The sequence below is a fragment of the Amblyraja radiata genome, chromosome 15 (genome assembly GCF_010909765.2).
Source record: "Amblyraja radiata isolate CabotCenter1 chromosome 15, sAmbRad1.1.pri, whole genome shotgun sequence".
NCBI classification, from domain to species: domain Eukaryota; kingdom Metazoa; phylum Chordata; class Chondrichthyes; order Rajiformes; family Rajidae; genus Amblyraja; species Amblyraja radiata.
The window spans coordinates 20,846,579-20,866,873 of NC_045970.1; the positions used below are offsets into that span (position 1 = coordinate 20,846,579).

The following is a 20,295-nucleotide window of genomic DNA, read 5'->3' on the forward strand; positions in this document are numbered from 1 at the left end:
GGTAATTTTATGGATGTGTAAAAGATCATGAGAGGAATAAATAAGGTAAGTGCAGTCTTTTCCCATACAGAGGGGAATCGAGAACCATAAGACATGGGTTTAAGATGAGTGGGAGAAAGTTTTAATAGGAACCTGAGGGGCAACATTTTTCTATATATGTTGGTCTGCGTGGGCAGAATGGCCAGTTTCCACACTAGTTGATGCTATGACATGACAACTGAAAGTTATCAGAAGCATAACTACACAGAACTGGTTGTGATCATTTTGTTAAAGAATTCAGAACATCTCATGTGGAGGGAGCAGGGAGGAAGCCATAGAGCATGGAAACTGGCCTGAGGCCCAACTTGCCCATGCCGACCAAGATGCCCCATCTACACTAGTCCCACCTGCCCGCATTTGGTACACATCCCTCTAAACTATTCCTATCCATGTACCTCTCCAAATATTTTTTTAAATGTTGTCATAGTACATGCCTTAACTATCTGGCAGCTTGTTCCATATACCCACCAAAAGGTAGCCCTTCATGTTCCTATTAAATCTGGCACCTCGCACCTTAAACTTATGTCCTCTAATCGTTGATTTTCCTACACTGGGTAAAAGACTTCATGCATTCTCCCCATCTATTCTTCTAATGATTTTATACCTCTATAAGATTAACCCTCAGCCTCCCGTGCTCCAAGGAATAAAGTCCCAGCCTGCTGAACCTCTCCCCATTGCTCCTGGACTGGGCCATCCTGCCTTGTGAGTGCATTGTGACATCACCGTTGGAACGCTGGAGTGCCCCTTCCTACGGAGTGGGGCATTGTGACATCATTTTTTTCCTTTCCGAAATGGATGAGTTTTCGGGCTGTTTTTAAAACTTTAAACGATTAATAACTTCGGAAATATAGGTGGAAATGCGACGGGAAGATGTTTATCGCCTCGACGGGGAAAATGTGAGTAGGATGTGTGAAATGGTGAGGCTGCGGCCTAGCGTTTGGAAAAAGATAGGAAAACCAGGTTGACACATGGTCGACACAACGTGGGCACAATCAAGACTAAGACTTTTAGTTATATAGAGATATAGTTATTAACACGCAAAGGCTCCAAGGAATAGATGGAGAGTGCGCGAGTAGAAGGCTGGGTGAGGCTGGGACCACAGTTTTAATCTTCCTCATTCAACGCGTGGTTTCTGCTGTTACCTATTGCGGCTCTCAGTTGGTTGTTAACGGTTTGTAGCGCTTCCATTCTGAATCTTCAACTATTGCTGACATTGAAAATCCCACATAAAAAAAAACTTTGAACTCATTTATCATTTCCACTGTCAAATAGACATTATCGTTCCTATAATTAGTAACCAAACATCTGGCAAGAGTGAAAAATTAACCCTGAACACAAAGATTTGAGGGGCACTGACGTACATAGCAAAATAAATTTGCTTCATAAATTGATAATCTCCAGAGAACTTGGGCATATATTTCAAATAGTGTAACAAATGTATTTTTTATAAAAATAATTGCAAGGAATGGAGAATAGATTCATCAAGCTTGTATGACCATTTGACTTTTATAAGCAATTAGTCATTCATTTAATGCTTAAAGTAAATTTATTTCCTGCATAAATGAATGCTGGTTCCCCTTTTGTTTGGGGAGAAAGCCAACTTTTGGTTTCACAATGTTTATATCATAATTATGTACAATGCAATCTATACGTTTTCTGGTTATTGATTTTAAAGTTAAAAAGATACAATAAAGGATACAAATCAATTCTGATGAATGTATTTTTTTTAAAGAAAACACACAGTAAGCGCTATTTATACATAGGAAGGTGTTTAGGGGAAAGATTAACAAACTTCATGAAAGAAGTTTTGGATCCTATAAATTAAAAAAAAGTAGAACAAATGGTTGAGGTTGCAGAACATGCAACTGGAAGCTCAGTGTCACCCTTGAGGATTGAACAGCAATTACACAATCTGCATTTCAATTCCCAATATAGGGGGAACCTTATCATGAATACCAAATGCAGTAAATGAAATTGAATTAAGCACAAGTAAATGGCTGCTTCACCTGGAAGGAGAGTTTGCATCTTTCGATGCCTGGAAAGAGGAGATAAAAGGACCTGTTGGATGTCTGGCAGCTTGTTCCATATCCTACTCTGACAGTTGGATGTAAAATGCAACAAGAGAAGCGAGTGTTGGTGGACATGTAAAAGTGGACCACGATGTTGCATTGGATTGGTTAAGGGGAAGAGACCGAGCTGTGTTTGGTGCTTGCATTACTTTGGCGTTGTCAGAAAACAGAGATTGACCCATGAAAATGAAGTTTGGTGGGGTGGTACACATGATCACAGGAAACCTGATCCTTGTCCAATGTGAGTGGTGAGGGAGTGGAAGTAGAAGTGTAGAAATTGAACAGATGTCATTGAGAACCCTGATAATTAAGGTGAAGGTAAAACACAATTAAGGAAAATACATATTGGGAGCACTAAAGTGGAATAAGGCATGACAAACATGGGAAAGAGGAGAGGCTGAGGACGTTGAAATCATTGTTCTGCATCTACACCAAAAGATGAATCCCTGCAAGAACTCTTTAAAGCATGCTAGTTTAAGTGTTTGTATGCATCCATTCGTCTAATTCCAAAATGAACTTTGTTCATGAGACAGAGTTTTTCATCCAAAATGGCAAAAATATTCCAATCTGATCAAAAAACCCCATAAGATTTGTTGTTGTTTTGTTTGGACATGTCTCTGTTGTGGATTATAGGAATGAAATATAATTTGAATTCTGTAGTTTAGGGTCAGCTTAGGTTAAGCGGAACTGAAGCAAGTTCCGTCATCTTTTCTTAGTAAGAATGTTTTTGACTTGGCAGATAATTAACAAATGTGGGGCTCCCTGATGGTAGATTGCTTTATGGGTGTATTTGTGGAACTAACAAACCCCTTGCTGGTTTTCCTGTGATCTTGGCACAATTATGGCTCTGCAGGGTTTTGTCTCGCTACATATTGGCCAGCTGCTCCTACTGCCTTCTTGTGTATAGGACTTGCTGGTCTTTTGTTAATATCCCATGTTCCTTGTTTAAAGTTCTGCTAACAGATGCACTATACCAAATCAACAACAGGATGTTGTAAAACTCTGGCATTTCTTTGCTTTTCATATGGAACGGCTCTCAATGGGCAGGCGATGAGGATAGAAATGTAAAGTACTGGTAAGCAGAGCTATGGCTAAATAGGGACTTCAGACATGTCACCTTTAACAAAGTAATAACTCACTATGGTATCCTGCTGCTAATGTAAAATGTAGGCTTCCTATAACTAAACCTATAGTTGTAGTATTGTTAATTGCTCCATTACAAACATTAAACTGCAGACTATATTATGTATGTTAAGTGGTTGAGGTAGAGACCATCACATCCAAATGGTGAATAAAGTCAATATTTGAAGTAGAAGATAAAAAACTAATGGAAGAATGCAAGGTCATGGATTTGTTTTCCATTTGCAAAAAGAAGCCTAAAATGCATGCTCACCTGAAGCTATATATTTAAATTCACTCTTAGCGAGTCATTTAATACTCTTTAGTTACTGCCATTTTGATAAACTTGGAAGTAACATTAAAGATTATCCAGTGGCTGAACTGCAACACATACAATATTTCTACAGTCCATCCTAAATATATCTCACAGTGCAATATGTTTGAGAGTAGAAAACAGCAAAAGCTTGGCAGAAAGGAATAAAAGAGTGAAGGGGTGGTTTAGGAACGGAATTGTGTAAATCTGTTTCTTTCGGCACTACACAACACAAAAGTTGACTATCTGGATGCAATCATACCCTCTACAAAACTGGGCTGTGCACCTCCGGATGCAATCATTGTTAGCATGTCCAAGGATTTCCTGCATCAGGTATGCACCCAATAACCCGAATCACCAGATAGAGCTGAAAGCTCGAACAATGTTTAAAAAATTTACATTTTTTTATCATTTGGATTTGAAGACAATTCATACAACTGTCTATCCAGTTAAGGATAATTGTCCTGAATTCCATGAACAAGGACCACAGCACCATATAACACTCATCTGAAATTGCCAATTTTAGAAGACCGACATGTTTTAATTTCTCAAACAAATCATGGGTTAGAGAGAAGGTACACAAAAATGCTGGAGAAACTCAGCGGGTGAAGCAGCATCTATGGAGCGAAGGAAATACGTGACGTTTCGGGCCGAAACCCACAGAATAGGCCAAAATAGGTTTCGGCCCGAAACGTCACCTATTTCCTTCGCTCCATAGATGCTGCTTCACCCGCTGAGTTTTTGTGTACCTTCGATTTTCCAGCATCTGCAGTTCCTTCTTGAACATATGGGTTAGAGGGATATAGGTTATGGCAAATGGGACAAGCTTAATTGGGCATTTACTTGGCATGGACTAGTTGTTTCAATGCTGAATCATGATGGGTGTATGACACTATTGCCAATTGCAACACTCCCTGCAGTGCAGCGCTTGTGCTTCAGAGTAGATTTTGTGCTTATGTTTCTTGGATAGAGCATGAACTATTGATTCTGGCAATCAACTGACCATTGCACTGATTAGTTATTTGAGGGGTGCAATTATATTTTGCAGAAATATCTAACTGCCACAAATCTGTAAATTTCAGTACATACAATTAAGAGAGGCATTTATAGGGTAGAAGACATTCAGAACCTTTTTTCCCCAGGGTGGAAATGTCCAACACTGGAGGGCATAGCTATAAGGTGTGAGGGGGAAAGTTTAATGGGGATGTGTGTGACTTTTTATTTATTTATTTTTTTAACACAGAGACTGGTGGGATCTTGGAATGCATCATCAGGGATGGTGGTGAAGGTAGATACGATAGTGGTGTTTAAGAGGCTTTTAGATACGCACGTGGAAGTGCAGGAAATAGAGGGATATGGATCATGTACAGACAAATGGGATCAGTCTAACTATGCATGATGTTCGGCACAAACATCATGGGGCAAAATACCCGTTCCTGTGCTGTACTATTTTATGTTTAGGTTCTCATAATAAGTAGCCTTGATTTTTCATGTCAGCATTATGTTAAAAAATTTAAAAGGTAATAAATGTTAAATTGCAACAAATAATTGGAAAACAAATAAAACTGCAGATGCTGGGATCTGAAACAATCCTTCCCCCTTTTGATGACGGGTCACTGAGCCAGAACATTGACTGGTTTCTTTTTTCACACAGGCTACCAGAGTGGCTAGTTCTCCCAGCTATTCTATTCGTATTGGTTTGTTATTGCAACGTGTATGAGAGACAGTTAAAAAGTTTGGTATTTGTTACAATGAGAAGCTTTTTAAAACAAATTGCATGAATAACATGTTTAAGAAAGAACTGCAGATGCTGGTTAAATCAAAGGTAGACACAAAATGCTGGAGAAACTTTCCCCAGCATTTTGTGTCTACCTTAGATGAACAACATTGTGGGCAGAAATAAGAAATGGTTTCAACACTCAAACAAAATTTCAACAGCGTATTAGGCTTCTGGATGTATTCTGATGCATCTTCAGAAATAATCGTTTGGACTGATACTCAATGGATAAACCACTTGCATAATTTATTCATTTTGGGTTTGTTATGAATGCATTTTTATTTTTAAATGACTCTATTTCTATTTTGTTAATTTTAAAGTAATTTCCTAAATACAATGTGAAAGACACAAAATGTAATTTGACTTGCTACACAATTATACTTTGAAGGTGTCAGCCAAATCTCTTCTGCTCAAATCTAACTGCTGCTGAAAGTTTGGGGCTGCAGGCTCACTCCAGACATTTGGGAAATAATCCATCTTTAAATTGTGTTTAAGCTAGTTACCACTATAGTCACAACCACTTTGTAACTATGGTTATCATACCACGATAATCATAATATCACTTTGACATTCCCAACTATATTCTTTGGTATTTTATCCCAGGTGACAATGACATGTGTGCAAAAGGTTTGGATTTGGAGACAGAATTGTTTACTTAAATTTCTTACTTCCCTCAAGAAATCAGTCAATATGTGTTGGTGGAACATTATGTATCCATCTCAATACTATGTACTAAGAGCAATCAGAAACAGAGCATAAATTGTAGGAGGAATGCACTGCCTCCCAAACTACCCACCTTCCTCTCCAAACTCACTACCCCAACTATGTCAACATCTGCAGGTACAAAATTCGAGTGAAAGATGGTCATTCTTGAACCCTGGACTGCCTTCATGAGAAGCAGGCTCAGTCGGACTAATAGATTGTCCTCTGCTGCATGTGAATGGTACTAAATGTGCAAGGAATAAATCATTTAGGGACTTTGATTTGGATGCACAACTATTTTGAAGCTTTACTAATATTACTGCTGTGGGAACTGTTAACTATCTCGAGATATGACCAATATGTGTTTAGACTGCGTTTAAATTTCAGTCAGAAATTTCTTGCTTGATCAATAGACCGAATACAATATATTGTAGTTCATTAATAAGCCTCTGATGGGATGGAGACGGTTACCTTCCCAAGAGGGTTGGCAGTGTGTATTGAAGCCTTCACACGGCCAATATTTGATCACTGTTTATCTCAACAAAAAGACAAGTTTAACATCTGCTACTTACGAAGCTGCGGAGTCAATCTACCCCGCTAAGCGAGCAGACTTCTCTTGGAGCTTTAACACTCACCTTTTAACCGCTTCCACGGAACCTACAATGGGAACCCCTCCTCCATCCCCACTTTCATACAGAACCCCACAAATATCCAACAGCACTCCCTTCACTCTACCCACGGGCTTGCACCATTCAGCCATCACGAGAACAGAACAAGCTGCACTCTGGGAGATGGCGTTTATTGGGAGGCGCTGGTTATTAAAGTAACAAGCAAAGATACTAGAGGACGAACTACAGACGCCGGAGCACCGTACGTCCAGGCTACCTCCCAAAGTCCCAGTCATTAATTGGAGCATAATCGTAACTCTGCTGACTGACCAATCGTTATCCATGACACTGAGCATGGCATACAGGAATCTGCAATGTGTTTTAAAAGTAGCGATATTATTTTTGTTTTGCTGCATGCGAACCAGAAATCCGTGCACCTCATTGTAGTTTGATATATAAAATGAGGTGTGGATAAATTATATCGTCAGCGCGTTTTCAAATCCATCCAATAGTAACTCGTAACTGTTTATGACTGTATATATTTTCATTTCCGTGTTAAACTGGGAACAATATATCGTTGCTACAATGAGATGTGAAAAGAATGATATTACGTATAAACTTAAAAGCTCGGAACAATAAATAATTGCCAATTATTTTTTTAATTCAAAAACATGTGCCTATATCTCTACTTCGCGAAACATCAGTCGAGAACGTAACATTTGTATGGTTATGAAATGCATAAATTCTCTGCATACATGAAATGGTAGCTAAACTATATACTACAGAAGATAGCTGTTAAATAGGGAGCGAAATTTAATTAATTTCTCTATAAACACGTAATCAATCATTTTATGGTAATTAACAGGACTGCTTCTTATCGTTTCTCCACTAATGATTTTTATCTAGAATCAACGAGCAACTATTCAGCTACTAATAGAATCGCTACACGCATCATTCTCACCAAGTTATGTCATACTACAATGTGTTTCGCCTCTGAACTATTTCTTTTGGAATCTTCGGAACGTAATTTCTAAGCGTTCGCCTATTGCTGTTTGTAAGGGTTCTATCTTCTTGCAGATATAATCTATACTGTAAAACTCATTAGTAAGAATTGGAGATTGAACAAGTTATTTTAAACAACATCTTTAATAGTGTAATATCTCAGCTGTCTACTTTGATAGTGAACATTGTCTTGGACAGTCTTATCAGCAGAGGACACCCGCTGTGAATATTGATTCCAGCTTGTTTCAAGCCATCAGCTGCCATCAGGACAGGTCAGGTCTGAATCCCACCTGGCGTCAAAGCAATTTAAAGACAGCACTCACATTGAATTCTAATCCTTTGCCATGGGAAAGCTACTTAAAACTGCCAAAAGGCAGGACATTTCACCGCAATTCTGCAAAAAAAACAAAAAAACTTTAGGAAACATACTTTTATTGCTTTTAAAAGCATCATTGCAGAACACAAACCATAATTTGGTCTAATTGAACAACATAATGGGTGTTGTACGGAACTTATTTCATGAAATAAATTGTATCACCGTAAACAGACTGGAGACTCGGTATAGCATCATGAAAACGGGACAAGGAAATGCTATTCCTCCAAAAGGCAACGCATTGATTTTTAGTTGTAGTCTTACGAGAATCCATTTCAACTGTGGTGAATTTGCACAATGATTGTCAAACGTTTTAAAACCAAATGTTGATTCGTGTAGAGAATAGCTTTAATGACGTTATTAATTAAGTGAGACAAAAGGATGCTGGAATTTTAGTAAGAGCACAAAGTGTTGCGAGTAACTCGGAGGGTCATGCATCATCTCCGGAGGACATGGGTAGGCGTTATTTCGGATTTGGATCTCTTTTCAGACCCTTCTTCAGAAACATAACCTATCCATATCCTCCAGAGATGCTGCCTGGCCCACTGAATTACTCGAGCACACTGTGTACTATTAATTAATTGATTTTCTGATAGGAAAATCCACCTAAAGCAACAAATAAATAGCGAGACACGAGGGACTGTATATACTGGAATCTGGAGCAAAGATAAAACAGTTGGAGGAACTCAGCGGGTCGTGCAGCATCTGGGGCTGGGGCTGGGGGTGGGGGTGGGGGTGGGGGGGGCAAGGAATTGTCAACGATTCCCGCTTCGCTTTGAAGTCAGAGCAGATATTTATGCATATTCATCGTTATCTCTTCAGACAGATTGCTAAAGTGGGTTCTGCCTGTCAAAATTAGATCGGAAGAACATTCAAAGAAAAAAAGAATGAATTGTGCCATTTAGAGTGGCTATCAGCATGTATGTAGTCCATAATGCTGGAGTAACTCAGCTGGGCAGGCAGCAGTGTTGTGCGACCTACCCCGCTGAATTACTCCATCATTTTGTGTTTATCTTCGATTTAAACCAGCACCTGCAGTTCTTTCCTCCACTGTATGTAGTCCACACCTGTGTAGTTAAAGCCTAGAAATAGACTTTAAAAGGAAAATGGTAATATCGTTATTCATTGTACATTAAAGCTCATTTGATGAACGGCTTGTTGTTTGGTCTAGCTTGTCCATAATAGTAGGCTATCCCAACTTTAAATGTTTAAAAAAACTAATCTTAACAATACGATACGGCACACGATACGGAAACAAACAATTAAAGTATTACTCGGGAACCAAGGATCCTAGAAAATATCAGCACAAAAATGAAACAATGGACCATTGCAGTCTGGTTTTCATGTTTACTGAATTAATTCCTTGTTATTACTTAATAACTATCGTGATACTTGAAGTTCTAGGTAAGTCCTGCTGTGTGAGATTGTTTCATGGTTTCACTTACGATTTCTATTTGAATAGAATATTGTATTTCCCTATTGCTGCAAAACACCAACAAAGTCCAATCCTTCCATTGGGACGCAGAACGCGCACTGGCGTGAATATCTAGCTTCCATATTCTATTCATAAAGTCCTCGAACTTTAGATGTCCCCTTCATCTTGAAAGAACGACATAAAATCTAAATAAAATGTATATGTCATCCTTATTACTGAAATAGTCTGATGGAAATGATGTAATAGAGCGATATGTTATTAGTCGGTTTAGTGGCGCTGCGATTATGAATCATCCATTGTGGTGCACGAGTTGAAAAGACCAATTCCCAAATATCGCCTGCATCAAGGTTAAAATGTCACTTCCGATATATATATCGTTACAACATTAAGCTATATAAACACATACACATTAAAGTTTATAACAGTATTGTACACATGCACATTTGTGGCTGCATTTAATACAATGGATGTGTGGAGAAATTAGTCAAAAGTGCGTGCAAGGTTGGATTTAAACTTTATTTGCAACGCCAGATGGGTGCTGGATGGTAATAGCATTGATATGTGATATATCCTCTAGCTTTCTGCATTTCCATCGGTCTAGAAACGCCTCTTGAGGTATTACCAGATGCAAATGATTTGATCTACATAATGTTTTTAAAAAGATCCGTGTAATTATAGCGGACAAAAGAGCATAATTGAAGTACCGGATGGACGGTTAAAGTGCAACACGAATTTGTTCCGCTGATTTGCAAGACGCCCCCAAATGGGCTGGATCGAATGGATATAGTACATTTCTATTCAATGTTTAAAACGTTATCCACAGGTTATTTCAAAGTAAACCTATTTCACTTCAATAGAAACGGAGATCCGTGAACAAAAACTACTAATAAAAGAATGTTCTAATGGTTATTTCGAAAGCACATTATTCTAGTCGAATATACACATCCAGTTATGTATAATGTTAAAGAGAACAGTAAATACAAGCATTGTGAGTTTATGTGGCAGAAATAAATCAACATTTGTATTGCTTCAGGGCGAGTCACTTCATTTTCATCCATTTATAGATTTGAAGTACTGAAGAAATATTGTAATTCATCTATGCTATCTTAAAGAAAATCTACACGTAGATTGCAGAATAACGTCTTTGGCATTTTGCAAAACTAAAATCTCACTGCTCACCAATTATTTCCCAGAAGGTATATAGTCATCAAGGCTTTTGTCCTTGCAGCAGACTATCGTACTACAGAACTTAATCGTGACAAGATTAAAAAAGCAGTACGAAATTTCGAAATATTTACTTGGAAGAGTGCGGCCAGTATGCAATTGAATTAATTAAGACATGCTCGCCACTCTTGATTTACAACGGAACTTTAAAACTGAAAAACATAATTAATAGCAAATATTTTATTACGTTGCTTAAACTTGCACACCTTTGCAATTAGAGTGTAGTTTGTTAAATAATATTCAGAACTAAATATCCACCCTAGCGTGTTATAGATAGATTAACACAATTCCACAACAATAATACGCATTTATATGACATGGTTGCGCACATTCATTATTCACTGGAACAGCTAGCTGAAATGAAGTGACCGCAAATAAAACACACCATTGTATTTCATCTATTGTAATGGCAATGGAAATTCTTTTGAAGTTCGCCTAAACTATTATTGTAATCACGCGTACGGAACCTGTCCATGCATATCCAAAGGTCTCTATAGTGTTAATAGCTGAGATTTGCTTCTGGGCTCTGTACCACGTGCACCGATACTATTAGTCTCTGTCACGAACCCAAGCATTCAACAGACCAGCTCCACACTCGGAGAGGAGTCCCACAATACACGCGCAGGAGCAGAGGTTACACCTCATGTCGAGGCTTTGCAATTTGCTTTTAAAGGCAAACGGATGAGCAGTCCTAATAACGGATCAATTCTTTGTCCACTGATGGCCACCAACCTAAAGCATTAGCTAGTAATTGTGGTGTCAGGTGTGAACTGTGAGTCTCTTGATAACCTATTTTACTTCCAAACTGAATTCTTCTGTGCGCCAACTTGTGACAAAATCGCTGTCTTATCTGTACTGCTACACAAGTCGTACCTACTGGGTAGTATCGAAAGTGGAAGAGGGCGATGTTCGAGTGTCCGGACAGTGGGGAAGGGATGAGCCCTACTCACAAGATATCTTTCTCCATCATAGATATCCTCGACCCCCAAAAATTTACAGGTAAATCCCAGGCACAAGGGCTGCAAGACAAAGGGCCAAATGAAAACAGTGATATGCCCGTAGTCTCCAGTGCAGAACAGGCTCTAAAGGAGACAGTAAAGCTGAGTGCTGAAAAGAACAGCAACCAAATCGGCACTGACTCTGGTAAGTAAATGATGCACGGTCTTATTTTTAATCCACGACAGCAGATTGTACCAAAGTTACTTTTTTTTTAATTAGACCACTTGCAGGCACTTTATTGAAATCTATAAAGATCTTACTCTGTACTTCTTGTAGTCTGTAATTGTACCCGATTTATCCAACGAAAAATAACGCTGTTAATTGAATAATTAAACCATCTACTTTCTAACTATATGCCTCCAAACCAACCTACAGTCAGAAATGATTGAGTTTATGAAACTGACAGATTGCTTTCAAAAGAAACATTCTAACTTTATGGGCAAAAAAGTCTTCATTTATTGACGGCGTCTATTTTTTAAGACATCATACCGTGGTCAAAAGTAGAAACTGAACTCAATTAGAGTATGAGTCAGATACGTAACATATTTGGTGTATATATATTTTTTTAAATGTAGAGATGGTTCATCTTATGGAAAACGTATCTGCACTTGGACAGTTACATAACCACATCTGTGCTGCAAACGTATTGGAATAAGAAACAAAACAATTGTGTTTCATTTTAAATGAGACTCTCTCATGATTAGTGCATATTAATTTAATATCTTCCCTCTTTTGTTCTTATCGCGAAATACACTGAAATCATAAAAATGACTTACACTGCTGGCCATATCTTGAAAAACAATTACAGTTGTTCAATAACAGCTCTTTGCTGGGTATGATTGGCACTGGGAGAGAGTCTGGGTAATTGTTTAAATCGTCCCATAGAGGATGCCGCTGCTCAAATGATCGATATCCTATTACTGACTTGTGCATATCTCCTTCCAGCAGCTTGCAGGTACAGCGTGAAAACGAGTGTCTGAAGCAGGTCGAAGGTCCAAATATTTTTCGATTAAAACTTACCTTTAATAGATGGTATTATCGATCTGTTAAAATCTGAGACTAATTGCGCATCGTGGCTGGTGTAGATTTGGACACCCTCTCGTGTATCCTCTGGTAACTCTCTATCTGCTTGATGTTGGGTTTGGTTTCGTCCCAATCAGGATGCGATCAGCCCATTTAGACACGCCATCCTTACTTTCCTTTTAAACAAGCAAACATATACCGTGATCCATTATTACATCTCAAGTCGAGTGCCTACGATAAACTATGTCAATAACAAAACTTCCCTATTTTTTAATCTCGGAAGAAACGCGTTGCTAAATGGCAGTGCTCTCACCAACGTATCCGGATTTGCACTTCATGATCTTTTACTGGTAAAATAACAATCAGAGTTTGCCACAATTCCGAATTTAAAAACACTTCTATATACCGACAGGTACACAAAATTGCTGGAGAAACTCAGCGGGTGCAGCAGCATCTATGGAGCGAAGGAAATAGGCGACGTTTCGGGCCGAAACCCTTCTTCAGACTGTCTATATACCGACAGCCTCTCTAATTCGCAGAGAGGCTGTTAAAAGTGGTCAGATTTTAGACGAATTCTGGGGCGCATTTCGCAAACAGTTGATCTCTGATTTCTGAGCACTTGTGAGTAATTTTCAGTGGGAAGTCCATTAGCTCATTGTTAGTCACTTTTAAACTTTGAAAATAGTCCATGAGACCAAACCGATCCACCGTTTCGATATAACCTGTATATCCCAGGTTCTATCAAATACATACAAGTGTTGAGTATTTTATAGGATTGATAAGAAATCAATAGATTTGTAATTGAGATAATTGTCATTATTAATAATTGATTTATGTTCAAGGAATATTGATCTGTTTATAGAAATTAAGTAGAAAACTGAGGGAAATAAAGAAAAATTGCAAGCACATGAGTGTAGAAACAATGAATCTTGAGTGAAACACAAAGCACTGGAGTAACTCGGCGGGTCAGGCAGCATCAGTGAGGGAAACGACAGGCGATGTTTCGGACCCTTCTTCAGGCTGATTGTAGTGGGGGGAGCTGAAAAAAAAACGTGTTTTTATTTACTGGGAGATAAAATGCATTGTAACATATGGTATTTTGATCATCTTCAAGATAAATTGATCCTGCATTACCAATCCTTAACATATTTGAACATTTGTATATATGTTATAGTCACCTAACATCTTAATTTTAAAGAAATTGAAACTAAGTTAACTTATTTTCCAAAAACTTCAGTTGGTTGAAATGAGCTTTAAATCAGTATATGGTGTAGGAACTGATCGATAAAACTTGCATGGGTTGTGTATGAAGCTGCTAAACTTTACTGTATATGAGGTGGATTGATGCAAAAGAGATAATGAAACTATGGAGGAGTTGATTACACCATGTTTGTAATTCACAGCAGTACCTTGTGGTTGATAATATATCTACTGGGACTCTACTCTCATAATCATAACATGTTTGTTCAAGTCTTCCCACTTGTAATGTTTACAAGCAGAGTCATTGTGACTTTAGGTTGTTTAACCATTTGTCTTTTTTTATTTTGCTTTTGTGTCACAGTTCTTGTCTATTTCCTCTTGCCTTTTTATTGGACCTCCTCTAAGGATGTAGTCCTGCACCTACCTTCTTCCTAGCACATCTATATTCACTTATCTGTGCTATCTGAATGCAGTGCTTCACTGTGTGGGTTTCCTCATAGATTTTGTATTATGTTAAAAAATTAAGTTCAAACTGGTTATATTTCATGAATTTGAAAGATATGTGAAAGCGTTATATCTACAAATTCATGTAATAAATAAAACTGCAGTATATAGCAAAAATTGCAAGAATATAGAAGAAAAATACTAAAATCTGATATATAGTATCTAGATTAAACTGAAAAGCTAAAATAATTGGGGGTTGGTTTAAAATAAAAGCAGTTTGGGGAATTCAGAGAACCTAAATGGTGTAGAAAATCAGATCTTACACACAATTTCAAATAGTACACAAAGCTAAGGGAAGGTGGGGTGGGAAGATTGTTGCATATTTCCATATGATATAGAAGGATGTAATTTGGCCCATTAAGTCTATGCAGGCTCTCATTCCCATTGCCTACTAACATTTCCAAAATTCACATGGCTGACACCATTATAACTGTTTGTTTGCAGATGGAAGTGATTGGGAACAAGGCAAACATTCCAACGCTAATACTTCAAAAGAATCTCCAGAATTCCATGGAAAAGTTCAACAATTTAAAAAGGATAAGGATTCCATACAACCTGAATTAGACAACGACCAGAATACCCCCACAGAGTTGGAATCCAGGTCCGATCATGCTGCACCCAGACAAAAACGCCGTCGAGCTGAACCAGGCTGTGCTAAACCAAGACGAGCTAGAACTGCCTTTACGTATGAGCAACTAGTGGCTCTGGAGAATAAATTTCGCTCAACGCGTTACCTATCAGTATGTGAACGCCTCAACCTTGCGTTGGCCCTCAGCCTAACAGAAACACAAGTTAAAATCTGGTTTCAAAACAGACGCACAAAGTGGAAGAAACAGAATCCTGGAGCAGATAGCACAATCCAGCCTGGAGCTACAAGCCTGTCGCTAATCAGTCCAAGTCCTCCTGGACCAAGTGCACTCAGCTTTCCAACCTTTCAGGCTTACTCTGCAGGGAATGTCATTTGCCAGACAGCAACACCAGTCCCTTTAGTATCATCCACTACAGGTTTGATGTCTCCTTTCCTGAGTTCTGCCTACTTGACACCATTTTATGCACCTCATTTATGAAAACAAAATATGTATATCTCAAGTAACTATTTACACCAAACATAATAACAACAATTTTTATTCTTGAGCTACCATTTTGTACAACCATCTTGTAATAAAGTAATCATCACCTTAAAGAGGACTGAATAGCTCAACTGATGATAACTTATTTGTAAGCAGTGTTTCAAAGCCTTAAATAGACAAGTTCTGAGTTTTAACAATATACAAGAAATATGCCAATTCAATATCTGTAGGTAAGAATAAACAAACCTGACAGAATCAGAAGAAACGTGTGTTCTGTTGGGTTTTGGTGGAGCATTATTAAGGCTAAGATTATGATTCTAAGATTATGAAACTAAGGACCAGGCACTCCTGTGTACTGGGTCCATTGGTGCTAAAGTCTGTAAACAATACCTTTGTACTGTTCAGTACTGTTACCGAATATTAAGTATTTTCAATTGTCTGGTTACAATGATCTAAAAATATAAAAATTCAATGTGGATGTTCTGTTCATTAAATTGAACAAATACACATGATAATAAACGACTGCATTAAATACTGAGGTTCATGGGATGGATATGCACTGAATATGGCACTATCGTTAATATATAATGGAATTATAAATTATAACAGAAGGTTCGAGTGGTCCGACCATGGGAGAACAAAGAAGAGAAGATATAACTTTTTTTGCCATCCATCACAGTGAGGAATGTGGGGGAGTCACTGTGGTGGATGTTCATGTTAAAAACTTATTTGGGTGTCTTGTTTGTCTTTATTGGTATGACTGTATGGCAAATTAAATTCCTCGTATGTTGCAAAACATACTTGGCTAATAAATTATGATTACGAAAAAATGAAACGAGAAAGGAACTTGCCATCCAAGAGTAGCTCAAATTACTCTGTCCTTCTGGAAAATAGTTTATGATATCTCCATACTGATATTCTAAGGTTTTATGTGGACTTTGCTACCACGAGAATACAACTTGATTAGAATGAGTCCATAACATTTTATTAACAACTTAAATTCAGAGAAGATCCATAATTTATTCTTGGATGCTCAAGGGAATTTGGCTTTGGCAATCAAAACACTACTTTGCAAGAGACAAATAACTTTTGCCATAATTAAAAATACAATATTTTCTATGAGCTAATGTTGAATTTCTTGATTTAAGTAAGTTTTGGATTTTCAGCCCGTCAGTTTCACTATAAATGATAAAGAAAGAGGGTTACTGCAGCTCATAAATGTAATCATTTGTAGTTCTAAAGACAGAAGAAAGTCAGTTCCTCCACTTTGGCCTTCTTCCTGGTGGATCTTCTTATGCAACCATATTACATTTTTATAAATATTTGTTTAGGATATTTCTCTCCATGATTAATTTTACTTCTGACAATGTTTCTAGATGTTTGACATAGCCTTAATTTGAAAATAAATGTGAATTGATTGATGTGGGATTATGGACATTCTAAAAGCTTGTATTGAACAAATTTTAGATGATAAAAATATGTCAGGATATATATGGTTTACAGATATTAAGGTAAAGAAACACCTTTAACCCTCACTGCTTCGCAATGCTAATCTTGCTTACAAATTATGAATATCTACCTTAATTATATAATGTCTATGATAATCAATGAATGATTATCATACACTTCATATTTGCATATCAGTTATTCAGATGAATGAAAACAAAATACGTATATTCACTTTAGCGAAACAATAGGTGTTTTCGCGAAACAATAGGTCAGAAGTTTTCTGACTTCAGTTTTACTGATTACAAATGATTCTTAACAATGTACCTTTGGAACTCAGTTACTTAGTTGATCGGAAAATGTATTATATTTCCTTAATAAAAAGATAAGTAAAAGTGGTATTATGTATTAAAATGGGTATTAATAGGAACAACATCCCAGAGGTAAAATAAAAATCTGTCAACCACTGAAGTCCTGAGCCAAATTAACAGAGTTTTGGTGAGGTGTTTTCATATTCTTAAGAAATTCTCAAAGCAAATTATAACTTCACACAGGTGCTGTCATTGTTGGGTTGTACAAGCACTGGCAGACCATTTACAAAAACATCAATGTCTAATAAGTATCAATGAGCTGAAAAATCAGCCAATCTATTTTGGTGGTTTCAAATGAGACCTACATGCTGACTGGGAGAGTTGCTTTGATAGTCTCACATAGTGTCATTTTATCTTCTGCACCCATTGAGAACAAAGAGTAAAACAACCTTCCAACATTATCAAGAAAATAACTGAAAATATGCTACCAATCAAAGTAAGGACAGGAGAAACTATCCATCATATGTTTAAAAATATCCAACCTATTTTTGAAAATATTTTTAACTTTGATCATGCTTTCTCTATGGTGAGGAAATATTAAAGCACCATTTGTAAATAAAAAAATATTAAATGCTAATAAAATGTTACTTACAAGTTGGTTTCTTTTGTTTTCGAATTCTATTGAACAATTTAATTCCACAGTTTAAGTATTCTCAATGCATAAGTTATGGTGTGTTACATCCTTTCTTTCCCACTGCTGTGGCAATTCCATGAAGTAGATTGCATTTTGGATGTACTACTGTCTTCTAGCGCACAACATCTTGAATTAGCTTCATTATTTTGTGCACACCACTCTGGGGGATTACAACTCCTAGTATTTTGACTAGCTTCTTTTGGCAAACAAGGAGTCACACCATTTTCATATGGTCAAGTTTGTTAATCATAAATAAAATTCAATGTTTAAAATGACAAATACCGCGACCTTTGTAGGCATCTGGCTGGAAATTGGAAATGTTTTCGATTGTTGCAGCAGCATCAAATGAAAGCAAAATAAAACAGCATGTTTCATGATTCTGCTCTATTAAACATTTCTTCCCCAACATCATTGCAATCTTGTCCTATCACTACAACTGTCTTATAAAAATCCTCCTGGTTTCTATGTCTCTCATAATGTTCAAAAGCCTCTTGAAAACCTATCTCATTAACAGCTCCCCTAACCTTCCTCTAACAGTTTTGTGGAATCAACCCCCCCCCCCCCCCCCCCCCTTCGTTCCTTGAATATTGAGAGGCTTTGAGAGAATATTAAGACCACTGAAATTTAAAAAAAAAGTTAATATTGTTTATTCTACATTCGTTCATACATTTAAAAGAGCAAGTAAACAGCTGGAATCTTTCCTGGCTATTGGAAGAAAAATGCATAATAAGACCGTCCATGGAGATAGCAATAGATATTGTTGAAAATCTGAAATAAAACAGAAAATGCTGGTAATAGTCAACACGTTAGGCAGCCACTTTAGAAAGAGTAATGGATTTAATATTTCAGGTCAATGATCCTTCATCAGGCCACCTCCTTTGTTGTCCAGCAGTTCTCATTGAAAATATCTCTTTAGTCATGCCTTTTGTTCTGGCATTCCTAACTATTATTATAGGAGCACACAAATGTATATCTGTGCCCTCTGGACCCAAGAGATCAACTAGTTTGATGCAGCCTAAAAATAGTTAGATTATCTTGTAATATGCGCAACTGGGCAGCACGGTGGTGTAGCGGAAGAGTTGCTGCCTTACAGCGCTTGTAGCGCCAGAGACCCGGGTTCGATCCCGACTATGAGTGCTGTCTGTAGGGAATTTGTATGTTCTCCCCGTGACCTGCGTGGGTCTTCTCGGAGGGAATTTGTATGTTCTCCGCGTGACCTGCGTTGGCTTCCTCCTACACTTAAAAAACGTACAGGTTTGTCGGCTAATTGTGTACTAACTTGTGTAGAGTTGTGTTAATGAGCGGGAATTACTGGTCGGCGCGGACCCAGTGGGCCGAAGGGCCTGTTTCCGCGCTGTATCTCTAAACTAAACTAAACTGTCTACAATAGAAATGGTATAAACTTAGAGAAGGATATTTAATAAAGAACAAAATAACTTATCTAAGTAGTTTTTACATTATTTCTGGAAGGAAATCCCCAAGTATTATCTGATTCATTCACACTGATATTAATGCATGCAGCCTGCAATCCGTCAAGAAAATCATTGGCTGTGTGACTATAAAAAGTGACTTTCATGTGAAGTCTTTGGGAATTATGCAAGGATAATGGAGGAGCAATGTTTGGTGCATGAGTGGAGGTAGGATAAAGATTTTGGATCAGTTGTAGATCGTGGAGAATCATACTAATAAAAGTACTTTTGAAAAGCTAAAGCCATAGTTTTTACTGCTCCTTGTAAAATAAATAATGAATGAATTAACACCTACAATGCAACAAAGTTAATATGTTGAATCATGAGCTGAACACTTGCTTTGATGTCAAAAAGAAGCAGTGGACCATTACTATAGAACTAACGTCTCGCGTTACAAAATATATAACAAACTCACTCAATGTCAACTTTTTAAAAATAAATTTCTACTTGTCCCCCTTATTCTGGATTAGTTGCAGAAAATATTTCATCTGAGAATAATTGAAAGACTAAGATACTACACCAGGAAACTAAGCAATGGGAAACAGGTTGAATTTTTAAAATAATTACAATTGTCGAGGAATTTTGTAGAAGACTGACTGACTATCATCACCAGGTGCACTGGTCAATATACTATCACTGACTATTGCAGACACTTACGAAATAGAAAAGATTCTTGGAAAACTTGATGTAATCCCTTAAATTATGCCCATCTGTCTCTAGATCACTAGAAATCTTGAAATAAATTGACCTAAGGATTGAAATTGAGAGTATAAAATTAATTAGCTTTTTGATGTCCACATTATTGAAGGCAAACAATATTTTATTAATGCAGATAGATTCCGTAACATGGACCTTTGTACATGAAAACAAATATGATAAATGCGACTTTAAAATAAACAATTATGATACAAAATCTCA

The 20,295-nt window shown here is 37.4% G+C and overlaps 2 protein-coding genes and 1 long non-coding RNA gene across 5 annotated transcripts in view; 1 reads left to right on the forward strand and 2 right to left on the reverse strand.

Annotated features, from left to right (window-relative positions):
• LOC116981074 (phospholysine phosphohistidine inorganic pyrophosphate phosphatase) overlaps nt 1–20,295 on the reverse strand; it is a 146,709-nt gene that overhangs the window by 115,574 nt on the left and 10,840 nt on the right. Inside the window, exon 1 of one of the 3 annotated variants that reach the window (XM_033033749.1) lies at nt 6,655–6,838. The exons of the other annotated variants lie outside the window; for them this stretch is intronic. Within the exon in view, the coding sequence (XP_032889640.1) occupies nt 6,655–6,779 (125 nt within the window). The 5' untranslated portion in view covers nt 6,780–6,838. Of the gene's footprint in view, nt 1–6,654; nt 6,839–20,295 lie in introns of those variants that run through there. 3 annotated transcript variants of the gene reach the window in all.
• On the reverse strand, nt 7,755–13,089 carry LOC116981076. The gene is made up of 3 exons (XR_004414158.1): nt 12,681–13,089; nt 8,984–9,622; nt 7,755–8,023 (listed from the first exon to the last, which is right to left on the reverse strand). It is a non-coding gene; the product is annotated as an uncharacterized LOC116981076 (long non-coding RNA).
• On the forward strand, nt 10,859–15,787 carry nkx1-2 (NK1 homeobox 2). The gene is made up of 2 exons (XM_033033752.1): nt 10,859–11,804; nt 14,832–15,787. The coding sequence occupies exons 1-2, from the start codon at nt 11,567–11,569 to the stop codon at nt 15,452–15,454; spliced, it is 861 nt and encodes a 286-aa protein (XP_032889643.1). The 5' UTR covers nt 10,859–11,566; the 3' UTR covers nt 15,455–15,787.